The sequence below is a fragment of the Hyaena hyaena genome, unplaced genomic scaffold (assembly GCF_003009895.1).
Source record: "Hyaena hyaena isolate Hyena2069 unplaced genomic scaffold, ASM300989v1 scaffold_19, whole genome shotgun sequence".
Lineage (NCBI taxonomy): Eukaryota > Metazoa > Chordata > Mammalia > Carnivora > Hyaenidae > Hyaena > Hyaena hyaena.
In genome coordinates, this window is record NW_024080651.1 from 915,510 (window position 1) to 929,072 (window position 13,563).

General features: G+C 52.7%; 1 protein-coding gene across 1 annotated transcript in view; it reads left to right on the plus strand.

Annotated features, from left to right (window-relative positions):
- Positions 1-13,221, plus strand: part of MYO18B (myosin XVIIIB) — a 244,133-nt gene extending 230,912 nt beyond the window's left edge. The window contains exons 42-43 of the mRNA XM_039225943.1: positions 9,282-10,527; positions 13,000-13,221. Coding sequence (XP_039081874.1) covers positions 9,282-10,515 — 1,234 coding nt within the window. The 3' untranslated portion in view covers positions 10,516-10,527; positions 13,000-13,221. The remainder of the gene's footprint in view (positions 1-9,281; positions 10,528-12,999) is intronic.
- The last annotated feature ends 342 nt before the right edge of the window (positions 13,222-13,563 follow it).

A 13,563-nucleotide genomic window follows, 5' to 3' on the forward strand; every position in this document is an offset into this window, starting at 1 on the left:
CTTTCACTGTCTCATCAGAGTTTGCGCTGAGATGTTCTCTTTCCTTTTCTGTTGTTCCAGGTGTAGAATGAGGTGTTCAAGCCCTTTCCTTTCTGATAGCCTAGGAGTTGACAAAATCCCATAGCAATGAAACTAGGCTTTTGGTTTGGGATGAGACCTGAAGCAGCCACCACCAGCTTGTGTACCGGAAGCTGGCTTTGAATCTATTGTTTTCAGCTCAGAGACATGGGATTGGCTGGCTGAGAAGGAGGGCTGCCGGGGTCTGAATTGATGAACCAGAGGAGCCCTTTTATTCATTCTATCTATGTTTCCACATTCCCCTCCTTCCCTCTGCTCCTCCATTCCTTTGTTCTTTCCATTCCATGAACCTCCTTTGAGATGCTCTTGAGATACCCAGGATTCATTGAAGAAAAATACGATCTAGTTCATAGCAGTCTTGTTGGGAGTTATAAATAAGTCAATAAGCAATTGCAGTACAGAGCGATGGGGGGTGCACAGGGATTGTGGGAGCCACAGGAGGCACCTCACCAAGCCTGGGAGGTGGGGGAAGGCAGAGAAGGCTAAACTTGGGCTAAACATTGAAGGATGAGTAAAAATGTTTCCTTTTTTTTTTGTTGTTGTTTTTGGTGATATATGGCTATGGTTCTTCTAAATCACCTTCTTTCTTCTTATATTTTTCTCCTCCCAAAGGATGGCACCATCCACTCTATTACTAGCCTTAATTTGACAATGACCGTTTGTCTATCAACTTCATTTCTGCCTTTACCTCCTTTGCTACTTCTGTCTATATCTAAACACATTTTTTAATGCCAAACAATGTGCAAGTAAGTTGAAGCCATCACGATGATTGTCCTTAAAATAGTGTCCCATCTTCCTCCTCAGAAGAAGGAAATTCCCAACTATTACAGGACTCTTGCACCTGGGAAAGCTAACAAACCCAGAAGGTCATCCAAGATCCCAAATTACCAAGTTGGTTAAAACCAAGTAGTTACCAAGATCCTACAATTGTCTATCACTGTATCTTATTAAGGATATTCATTTTATTTGGTTTTTTAATCTTTGTTTCTTTAATCTCTTTATTTTTAAAAATTGTTTAACATGTATTCATTTTTGAGAGACAGAAAGAGACAACATGACCAGGGGAGAGGCAGAGAGAGAGAGAGAGAGAGAGAGAGAGAGAATCTGAAGCAGGCTCCAGGTTCTGAGCTGTCAGCACAGAGCCCGACGCGAGTCTTAAACTCACAAACTGTTAGATCGTGACCTGAGCCAAAGTCGGACGCTCAACCAACTGACCACACAGGCTCCCCTAATCTCTCTCTCTAAAACAAAAAATTAGTAGAGTTTATGGTAGGGGAAGTTTTAGAAGGATTACAGAAAAATTAAGCAGAATGTACAGAGAGTACCCATATATCCCCTCTCTTCCCACACACAGTTTCCCCTCTTATTCACGTCTTGGTTTAGCCTTTATCCCCTTTGAAGCTAGAACAGTCCCCTCACTACTCCCTCAATGCACTGAAATAAATTTTCTTTTGTATAGAATTCCAGGGGTGATTCTGATGGGCAACTCTGTTCAAAAACTGCTGATCGTAGTACCTAATACCTAGTACCCAGTAGAACGAGTGGATGAGGCCAGGGCAAAGCCCACAGGTGCCCAGAAGGTCTCCAGGCAGGTGTCTGCTGAGGGTGAGTCACTGGATTGGTCTTGTCAAAGAGTGAAGGGCTCGGCACCCACTTAAGATCAGAGGGAACAGCAAAGATGCCTTGAGAGTTATCTTGGCTCCTAGCATCCATTATATTATAAGAAATATAGGATGTTTACTCACTTTTATCTGATTCGAGTCTTTGTACCATGAGGCCAGGAGTAACCAAGCCCATTGCAGCTGAACACACCTCTTTGGTTTTCCCACCCCATGGCTTCCTCCTTGCTTTGAGCCTTGCAACTGGATGGCCTTTCTAAGCCTTGGTTCCCTTGCCTGGAGATTTAGATTATGAGCTCTCCCTTGTCAAGGGTTTTGCAGATTGAATAAGCTCATGAGTGGCAGTCGGAGGGCTGGGGGGGATGGGAATCTCCTCCTGCTGCAGGACGTGTCTTGCTTGACATCACCCCCCAAACCCTACCCCGCTCCCACAAGCCTCACTCAACCCCACCAAGGTCCTCCAGAAAGTCTGTGCACCTCTCTCCTTTGCTAACCTGCACTTAGTCCAAGGTTCAACTTACCTGGAACTTTTTGCCCTTCTGGCCCTTCTTCGTGGGTTAATCCAGTCTCCACTCCGGCCGTGTGCTCTCCAGGAGGGGAAGACGGCACGTCATCAGCTGCCATGAGCCCAGCCTAGCATTGTATACAGTCAGACCGAGAGGAGAGCCCGCGACTTCCTCAGCAAGACCATGGTGCTTCTCAGAGCCTTGGTTTCCTCATCTGTAAAATAGGACAGTAAAGGAGAGCAGAGCACTTAGGAGGCGTGGATCCCGGAGTTGGCTCGACTTCATGTTCCCCCACTTATTACATGACAAAGTACTTATCCTTCCGAGCCTCATTTGTGACTCAGGAAGATGACAACAGTGGATTATAATAGAGGGCTGTTGTGAAGATAAAATCAAGTAATGCCTGTGAAGCCTAAAGATACGAGATACAATGGCCATTTTTATGAAGAATTCAGCGGCATACAATAGGAGCTTAATAAGTGTCTCACGTCCCTATCACACCACGCACAGTTTGTGGGCACCATGTCAACTTTTATTACAGGTTATCCGTTATTGTGTTGGAGGTGGCCACAAAACCTTGAGGTCTCATCTTAAAAAGACATCTGGTTTCCCATGCCAGGCCCGGCCAGCATTAGAACATCTGTACATTTGTAATTTCCTCTTTAATTTCAGGGTGCGGATGAAGAACGGGGGTGACAGCATACCTTGGGGAATGATTCATGGTGTCATTAAGTCGGCGTCGAGTTTCCTGTGGCTCCAGGTGGCCCTGGCTCTCCCCAGACTCAGACCCGGGAATTGTTTTTGCCGTGTGATTATGTCTGATGCTGGTGAATCCCATGTCTCTCCTTGACTTGGGCCTCCCTGTTTTGGTTCATTTTGTGCCAGTGGATTTCAAAAACCATATACATGTAGCTGTGGGTTCCCCTGGTTGAGGTTTTCCCTCAGCTTATGCCTGGAGGGCACATGATGCCGTGGAAGGAAGAGGGGTGAGGTTTGCATCTGGCCACCCAGGGTTCCCAGTCAGGCACCGCCACTTAGCAGCATGAACTTGAGTGAATGGCTTCTCACCAGTGTGACTCTGCAAGATGGCATGATCATTCTGATCCTGATGAGATCGTGTGTTCAAATGGCGTACATATGCAGGTGTACTTTTCATTCTTCGCCGGACACTCATGAAGCATTTACTCATGTGGTAAAACGCTGGAGTCATGTTCACAGACAGCCCAGCAGGGGAAGAGGCATGGCTCATGCTGGAGCCACATGTCTCAGCAGCTGGCTCACAAGGTGGCCCAACAGACCACTTCAATATCCTTGTCCTTTCCTTGTGCTACTCAGAGCAGGATCATATACAGGAGCAACTGCTTATTCTTGAACTTCTGCCCTCAGTCTGGGGCCTTCTCCCGTCCTGATGGAAAGGGCCATTAAAGGAAAATGAACGAACATTAAGAAATTTTTAATTTTAAAAAATGTTTTATTTATTTTTGATAGAGAGAGACAGAGTGCAAGTAGGGGGAGGGGCAGAGAGAAAGGGAGACACAGAATCCAAAGCAGGCTCCAGGCTCTGAGCTGTCAGCACAGAGCCCAACATGGGACTCGAACTTGTGACCCGTGAGATCATGACCTCTGCCAAAGTCGGACGCTTAACCGACTGAGTCCCCCAGGTGCCCCAAGACTTTTAAACACACATTTACTAGTAGCAACGGTTTGAAATGGATAAGTAATACAGGCACGTTGAAGGGTACCACCCTTTCTTGCATGGAGTGCTGGGGGCAGGTGGGGGTGGCCCTGGGCAAGACTCTGGAAACTGACTATACCTATCACCTGTGACCTCTCTAATTCCACACAGATCCCTGTAAGATAGGACACTATGATCCCACTCTTACAGTTGAGCATTCTCTGGCTCTACAAGAAACCTGGCTGGGACAGAAGAGAGCCAGGATTTGACCTTGGACATGTCTGTCTCTGCCTCTGAAGCCCATTTTCTCAGCCTTGGAAGTTAGAAAGTAGAAATTCCAGTACTTCTGGGTCATCTGTATTTTATAGCCTGATCTCCCTGACAGACCTTCATGAGGTGAAGCCACCAGAACTTAGAACATTTTCACGTATATTTTCTTCTTCATCGGTTCACTTAATAAACATTGCCTGGGCACCGACGGTGTGTCAGGCACTAAAGCTTCACGCATTCATCAGCACACGCTTGCTAAGTACCTCCTAGGTGCCAGGGCACTAATGCTTCATTCATTCATTCAGCACATGTTTGTGGAGCGGCTGTTAGGTGCTAGGCTGTTAGGTTCTCAGCTACGCAGGAGGAAGATAGCTCTCATCTCCTCAACTTTGCGAAGTTGCCTGGTTCCCCCATTTCGCAGCTGGGGACACTGAGGCTAAGTTAGGTGACTGCCCCTAGGCCATGCGGCTGGTAAGTGGCAGGAGCAGAGGAAGCTGCCAGGGACAAATGTGACCTGGACACGGTGACATAGGAAATACTGTTCATTGTGGACATTGCAGGGCTTGGAGATTTACAAAGGATGGTGCTGCTGGCTGCAGGGTCAGCTGTCCTGGGATGGGAGCCCCACCTCTGTCACTTGTGGAGGTCGCCCCACCTTGCCGTGCTTGGAGGTCATATTCCCATGTCCAGTGTTCCTGTAAAGATTGACTGTGAATGAACATGGCCATCAGCTCCATGAGAGCTATAGCACTTAGCCAGTGCTTGGCACGCAGTAGGTGCCCAGCCAGAAGCAGCTGTGTCAGTGGCACTTGACTACCCAATTAAGGGACCCATCCAGCACCATTGTGGCTAGATGCTCAGGGCTACCCGCTGGCTCCTGACGGCAGGGATGCTTGAAATCTATTCTTCTTTAGATAGATTAAAGGCTAGACAACAGAAGTTCCCAAGGTGTTCCTGGAATCTCTCTGTAGAGAAGCAAGGTGTCCCTGCCTATCATTTGTCCGCACCTGTGTCCCAGCCACTCGGAGAGCCTTCTATCCATTATCCCTCACCCTGGCCAAGGTTGTGGGAGGCAAGCACAGCGACATCTTGATTACCTGCCATCCATCCATCACATGATGCTGATGGAAGAGGGTTTCATCTGCCCAGCTGTCCACTAAGGACAGCCGGGGCGGGGTGTGTGTGTGAAGAATGAGTCTTCCCAGGCCCCGGGATGAAGACAGCAGGCTGGTTTGAAATGCCCCAAGCCGGGTCAGACGTGGAGAAGACAGAACTGGGACCCTCTCCCTGAAGCCTGCAAGAGGGCGTCTGCATTCACATTCAACTCCGCCTTCTCCACCCAGAAAGGAGTGGGTGCAAGGGACTTCGTGCGCTGAGTGGTAACGCAGAAGGGAAATAGAAACTGATATCGTGGAGACGTGGGTGGATTTCTGAATGGTAGACCCGGGAGACTCAGTCACTGCTTCCTTCTTTCTGTCCTGCTGCCTCGCCCTTCCCTTCCCCATGTCTCCTGCCTGCCACCCCCCCCCCTCCTCCTCCTCATCCATTCAGCTCCCCAGGAGTCTACACAGCTTGGCTTGTGTTCCTGTTTCAAGCTCACCAGCTGAGGCTCTGAAGGCACCAGGCAACTCCAGGAAGGTGGGACCCAGCCCACCGCACCCCCAGAACCCCAGGCCCTTGGGCCCTTTGGCAGAGCTCAGTGATCGCCCGGCTGGGGCCTGACCACAGTGCTGGGACCTGTTAGCGTGCAGCCCTGGTAGAAGGTGCTGCTCCAGGTGGGCCTCAGGGAAGGCGGTCTGATCCGTCCTGTCTGCTGGAGCTGGGGTCCCCGGGGCTTGGGCCCAGTTAGCCTGTCCCCTGTGTCCTGGACACAAGCTCTCACAGCCCGGGGCCTCCAGACCCCCACTCCTGGGGCGCTGACAGCTGGCCTTGCCCCAGCCTGTCCCACTTGGTCAAAAGTGAGGAGGGCAGGTCTTCTGCTACCAGCCTGCGCCCCTTCAGCATCTGCCTCCCCTGCCTTTGCCCTCAGACACCCTCTTCCTTCCCCTCTCCATCAGCCCGGCTCCTTCCCCTCCCCTCTGGACCCCCATCTCTCCCCGCTGCAGGTGCTAGCCTGTCCGCCCCTTCTCCCCGCTAGCCCCTGCCCCTCCTCCCCTTCTCCCGTCCTCCTAGGACCTCTTCCTCGCAGACGGCTTCCAAGGTAGACTTGATTCAGTTCAACAGCATTTACTGAGCAGCCGCTCTGTGCTGGGCTCAGTGCCAAGTCGGAGTGTGCAGGGGTGACAGCCTGTGCGGTATAGACAGCAGGGCTGGGGGCGGTGGAGTTCCCGCCTCCTCTCCGTCTGCCTGTTCCTCCATCCCCCACCTTCCGTTCCTCCTCCTCCCCCTCCTCCCGTTCCTCCTCCTCCCGTTCCTCCTCTTCCCCCTCCTCCCGTTCCTCCTCCTCCCGTTCCTCCTCTTCCCCCTCCTCCTCCCCCTCTTCCCGTTCCTCCTCCTCCCGTTCCTCCTCCTCCCCCTCCTCCCGTTCCTCCTCCTCCCCCTCCTCCCGTTCCTCCTCTTCCCCCTCCTCCCGTTCCCCCTCCTGTTTTCCCTCCTTCCCTTCTCTTCCTCCTCCTTCCCCTTTCTCCTGCCTCCTTGCTTCTCTCTCCTCCTCCCACTTCCTTCCTCCTCCTCCCCCTCCTCCCTTTCCTCCTCCTAACGTCTCCCCGCCGCCCACCCCCAGGCCCTGTCCCGGCACCCCGCCAGCCGGCCCTCCGGGTGGGAGCTGGGAGGAGCGGGATGACTACGTCCCAGGAGACTCAGCAACAGGAGCTCCGAGGCCGCCATCCCGCCTGGCAGACGACGGGAAGGGCATTCGTCACGCCCACCTCCCCTCAGGGCCAAGGCAGGACGGAAATGACTTCTGTCGGCTCTCGCGGCAGCCCACTGCCCCTGGCAGCTGTTTATTTTAAAAAAGCAAAGATAAAGAAAAGAGTGAGAATGCCGTCCAGCTGCCTGCTCAGGGAGGGACTCCACGGCAATGACGCTGACCGCACGCCTTCAGGTCCTCATAAAGGGGCCCTCCAGCCCGTGTCCAGCGGTGACACAGATGGAAGGTGACAGCCAAGAAATGGGAAAGGAGGCAGGCACTCTGGGCAAATGGCGTGGCTTCTGTCTTAGCGCAGGGGGACCAAGCTTTCTCGGGGACCGGGAGCCACAGGTCGCCTGCTCATTCATTCTGCTCCTCCCTCTCGGAGCTTCAACTGAGGCTTTCGTTGAGTCTAGCGGTGGGTTAGGCTTGAGATTCAGAGATTCTAAGAGTAATCATGATTACCATTGGCTGTTAATTGTTAATGATGCACAGCTACTAGCTATTGGTTATTAATTATGCATCTCACCACTGTTATTTGAGGAGCTGGAGGCCAGCTTTGCGTTCATTCCTGTGACTTCCCTACATGTCAGCCCCATGAATGGGTGCCTCTCTTTCAGATCCGAAGCTGGAAGGGTTTGGCTCTGGGAGACCGGTGTGGCTGGGCCGCAAGAGGGAGACTCAAGGCAGGAGGCTGGGAAGGGAGTGGGGACTCCGACCCCGCAAGAGAAGGACTGAGGGTGGGGGGAGAGTGGGTGATGGAGATAGCTCACCCATGCCACCATCTCAACCCTGTGGATTCCCCACCGCTCCCCTCCCTCACCATGACCTTGACCCTCCACCTAGCTGACCAAGGGAATAAGGAGATGAACACAGCCAACCCTTGCCCATCATTCATGGAATCATTGCCATGGAGACCAAACACAGATCCGAGGTCTGGGGAGGCTCTTGCCAACCCTGAAAGAGAGAGACATACAGGATGGTTAAAGCACTGGCCTCAGGAACTCAGGAAGGCAGAGTCTAATTCCCTAGAAAAGATCTTGATCCCCCTACCCTGCCTGTGCCCTCCTCCCCCTCTGGATATCTCCTTCTGGGACCATTGGTTTCCCTTCCTTCCCAGATCCAAGAGCCTTTTGGGACATTGTGGTCAGGTCTCCTCCGTCCAAACTGTCCCATGTGATTAGGGGTAGAAATGGTGAGATCACACTGCTGCAGGGAGCAAGGAACCCTCCTCAGAGTCTTGTACCAGAATCCCAACCGCCCCTATGGGCAGGGGACTGAATCCGGTCGTCATACCTGGAACAACTATTATACAGAAGCAGAATAATGACTAGAGACCTGCATATACATGGCCCTTGGCCGCACTCAGGCCCCAGCCCATGGTTTTGTGTGCCGTTCCAAAGCTCCGACCTCCCTATCCCTTTCGCTTTTTCATAAATGTTGACTTTGCTATGGGGGTGGGGATGAGGGGGAAAGGGGTCATTTCTCTTAGGGGGGAGGGCAGATAGATTTTATTTATTAAAGGACCGGTTGATGGACTTGGGTCTGTCTCTTGTAACGATGCCCTTTATTTTATAGTCTATAATTCCGTCTCACCGCGAGGTTCCTATTTTTCACAGGGGGAGTGTTTTTGGCTCAGCCTGTTGTGAAGTGCTTCTGCATCAAAGCCAAGCCTGGTGTAGTCCCGGAATAGAAACCGTCTGTACTCTCGTGTATAGGCTCGGTTTCATGTCTATTTTATGGAAGCCTTTCCCTTCTAGGGGGTGTGTTTTTCTTACCTGCACGTCCAAAAACAACCAACATGGAGAATCCCACGGAAACACATTTGGGTCATTGACTCTCAGCAGCCCTGCTTGGTGGACCATCGCTCTGGGTTTGGCCCTAATCAATCAATAAATACCCTCCCCCCATGGATCCCCCTTGAGTCTTCAAGAAGCAAACGACTTACGTCACAGGGGGCTCTGGGATGGTGGGTCCTATCCTGTCAGATACGACGACTTATAAATCTAAGCCACTCACTCGCCTCAACTGCCGTTTTAATCTACTCACATGCACTTTGTTGGGTTTAATTAGAGGCAGAAATTGCATCTCAGGAAGCAACGAGAAATCATTTGCGTGGCTTGAGTTTACGCCTTAAATCATAGGGTTCATTTGAGAGCGTGGTTAGGGACAGTGTGTCCGAAGAAAACTCGTGTTAGTGCCTGTGCGTCGTGGCCCTCACACCAACCACACAGACCCTATGAATTGCATGGTTTCTATTGACCACATGTGTCTTCTTGGTGCAGGATGAACGAGCAGGCCGGGGATGCAGAGAGGTCCCAGCCGGCGTCGGCCCTGAGCAGAGCCCGGGCCATGCGGAGCCAGACCTCTGGGGACAAATCTGTATCCCCCCTCTCCCTCCGGCGACAGAAGTACTACCACCTGGGAGATGGTGAAGAGTGTGGCGGGCAGAAGCCCATGGAGAGGCTGGGAGTGTGCTCTTCCTCCCCCGCCTCTCGGAGTACAGACTCACCCCCAGCGTCCAGGGAAAAGCTGCCCAGCCCTTCGGCCGCCCTGTCAGAGTTTGTAGAAGGCCTCCGGAGGAAGAGAGCTCAGAAGGGACAGGGGTCCACGCTGAGCCTGGAGGACTGGCCCACTCTTCCCATTTACCAGACCACCGGGGCATCCACGCTGCGGAGGTCCAGGGCAGGCAGCGACGAGGGAGACCTCTCGCTGGGGCTCAGGGCAAGGTTGGCCCCAGAAACAGAGGACGTCTCCGGGACGTCAGCCGGGCTCCTGCGGTCCACCAGCCTGAAGTGCATCTCTTCCCCGAGCGCAGAGGGCTCCATGCTGCTGCCCAAGAGGCCAAAGGCCAGGTTCAGCTCCTGCGAGTCCCTCTTCGAATCAGGGCAGAGCTCGGAGAGAAAACTGAGCTCCCCAAGCACATCCAGGGACCTGCTTTTGTCACCCACGGTGCGCCCACGGAGGCGCTGTCTGGAGTCCTCACTGGACGAGGCGGGCTGTCCGGACCTCGGGAAGGAGCCTCTCGTCTTCCAGAACCGGCAGTTCGCCCACCTCATGGGGGAACCTCTGGGCAGCGATCCGTTCACCTGGAAGGTCCCAAGCCTCAACTACGCACGCAAGACCAAGGTGGATTTCGACGACTTCCTCCCAGCCATCCGGAAGCCCGAGTCGCCTGTGTCCCTGGCCAGAGCCGCCAAAGAGGGTCAAGAGAGTCCTCGGCATTCACGCATCCACTTTGAGGCAGAGAAGGCCGACCGGACCTTTCTCTCAGGGATCAAGGCCATTTTGAAAAAGAGTCCGGAGCCCAAGGAGGACCCCGCTCACCTCTCTGACTCATCGTCCTCCTCCAGCTCCATCGTGTCCTTCAAAAGCGCCGACAGCATCAAGAGCCGACCGGGAATCCCACGGCTGCAGGGTGACGGTGGCGAGGGAACGCCCCCCGAGAACAGAGAGCCGGGGGCAGGCGGGAAAGACGAGGATGTTGAGAGCATAATGAAGAAGTATCTCCAGAAGTAGGAGCCAGTGCAGGTAAAAGAGGGAGGCGGGGGACTCTTGTTAGGGAATGGAAACCAAATAGTCCATACGGGTCTGACGGCCTGGAGAAAACCCTGTTGATGCCACCGGCCTCCACGCTGTGAATGATTTCTGTAGAGGCGACGGGATTTAGAGGTGTTTGCGGAAATAATGAGCTGCCGTATGCAAAGCTCTCTGCTACGTGCCGGTGATTTCTCAGCCCTTTAAAAGGCAGACCCGCTGGAAAGCCGGGGGTCGTGTGGGGCAGTACTAAAGGAGGTGCTGGGCTTCTGGTTTCCCCTCTGTCATGTCTTTCCAGGGCTCCTGGTGCTGGACGAGCCCCGAGTTCCGTCCACATAATGACCGCAGATCTGTGGGGGAGGGTCAGGCCAGGGCAGAGGGGTTTTGAAAATAGTGGAGTCCAACTCTTTTTTTTTTTTTAAGAGAGAGACAGTGTGCAAGAGTGAGAGAGGGGCGGGGCAGAGAGAGAGAGAGAGAGGAGGAGTCAAGGAGGGAATGAGAGAGAACATCAAGCAGGCTCCGCACCCCATGCAGAGCCCGATGCGGGGCCCGATCTCACCACGGTGAGATCAGGACCTGAACCAAAATCAAGAATCAGACGCTTAACCAACTGAGCCACCCAGGAGGCCCTGGAGTCTAACTCTTGCATTAAATATCCAGAGAGAAACTGAGGCCCCAGGATGGGGGGTGGTGGGTGGCAGGTACGAAGTTGCCCAGAGAAGCAATGAGAGAAACAAGGCTTCCTTCTGAACCCTCTCCTACCCCAGTACTAATCCTGCCACTTCTCAGATTAAAGGTAGGAAGCAGGGTCCCCTGCTAATAATGGCCTACATTTATTGGCTGTAGATAGCAAGCCAGTCACTTGCTATCCACAGGAACCCCAGAAAGGTAGTTAGGATGATTTATTCCCATCTTACAGATTGGTAAACAGAATCAAAGAAGTTAAGTCACTTGTACGAGATCACGGAGGTAGACCTGGCCCTCGTAACTCCGGAAACCCCACTTGTATCTGTGACACGTCTCCTTGGGTGCCTATTCCAAGCGTGTGCATGAGTAAACCCAGAGCCTCCTTGGAGGAACTAGATTTTTATTTAAAGATGTTGTCTCCACTGACGTCCCAAGCTGAGGCAGACATCAGGACCATCGAAACGTAAAGGGATGTTGGAACTCCCAGACTCTGACCCTCACTGCTGAGCAAATGAGGGAAAACTCCAGATTGTGACCCCCGCCCTCCCCCAGCGAGTCTGCCTCCAACCCAGCCACCTTGACTCCCATTTCAGTGCTCTTTGCCCTGAGGCAAGCTGGCCCCTGACCACCACACCCTGGGCACATTTCAAACCTTAGGGCACTTTAGGGCTCCCGGCTGAAAGGCAAAGTCAGGTAGGGGAAGCTTGGCATCAGGGGAGAAGGTATAAGGACCCCCCTCTTGACTCAGACACCACGCGAACCCGTTCCCTCCCCAGTAATAACCTGCAGCCTCCATAAATCTCTGAGTCACTGAACTTGAAACATCTCACGGCTCTAGTATAGCGGAGCGGTCACCTGCAGGTGCCTTGCCTCTGTCCCCACCCTCCTTCCAGAGCCCTCCTGGACCCAAACGAGCCACCTCTCTTCCACTTCCATACATCTGCTACTTCGAGAGGCACCCTCAGCCCATCAAAAAGCCATTGCCCCTTCCTTGGAGATGGGCTTGGACTGTATCAGAGCAAATTAATTTGACTTAACATGGCCTTCTCTCTGCTCTCAATTACTGGGAAGAGATGTGATATTCATTTACATTATTATGCTCTCAGGGACGCAGAAAGCAGTTTCAAAGGCCAAGTAAAGGGCACACGTCCATAAGGGGAACAGTTCTTAGCAGAAGTCATCACAGAACATCTTGTCTCTGCCATTTTTTTTTTTTAACTCAAGTCTTTCCCCCTCCCAGCAGCACTCACCATGGTAATGGAGCATCTGCCAAAAAATATCCTCCGCCCTGACATCCACACTGGAGGCATGAACTGACAGTACAGCCCAGTCCCCCATGAGGCAAATGTACTATGGAGTTCAGAACCGAGCAAGCCCCTCAAAGCTCACTTTCTCCTTGTAACTGGCCGGGAGACCTTGGGCAAGTGATGTGACCTTGCCAAGCACCTGTGTCCGCAGCTCAAATATGGGGCTGATAATAGCAGCACCTAAAGTAACCCCGTGAGGTCCATGTGAAATCCAGAGAACACCAGCCTAGGGCCCGGCACCTGCTGGAGGCAGTAAGGGTCCTGTGGTGCTGAGTTTGGACATCTTGGCCCTTCAAGAGCTCTGTCCCAAATTTCTTTCCACTCATTTCCCTTCTGCTGCCTGGACTCCTTCATCCCTGTGGGTGGTGTCTCTGCAGGAATGTCGCCTGGGGATATGGGATCACAAGGCCTCCACTCCCAAAACGCACTTCCTGTATCCCATTGATCAGCTCTGACCTGTGTTTGTTTCCAGCCTCCTGAGATACGCTGCCTTCAAAGACTTCCCGACTCCACAACTGTCTGGAGAGAGAGCAAGAGTGAGAGACCAGGAGGCCTCCCCCGGGGCCCTCAGTCCAGAGCCAGCCAGCACGGCTGCACTCAAGAGGCGAGAAGAGCCCAGCAGGAGGCATATCCCGCAGGCATGGAGACCCCCTCATGCTTGGTCTGTACAAAATAAAGCGATGGCTCCTTCACATCTGTGCTTCCTCTCTACTCTGTGATCATGTTTCCTGGGACTCTGGGGGTTTGACTGGGGCAGCCCAGGTAGAAAGATTCCAAGGAATGGAATCAGCCCATGCTGTATTTTCGAGTTCACACTTCTCTTCCCCGACATGACTCCATGCAATGGCCTTGTTCCTCTTCACCTGCCCATGTCAACTCAGGTGTCACCCCCTCCAGGAAGTCTTCCATGATACATTGAACTGAAATAAATGCTCTTTCTCCATTCTCCCTCGATTCTCCCATCATAGCTCCCTTGTCTGTCTACTGTCTATACTGTGTGAATATGCATAGGCAAGCATTCAAGACAATTTTTTAC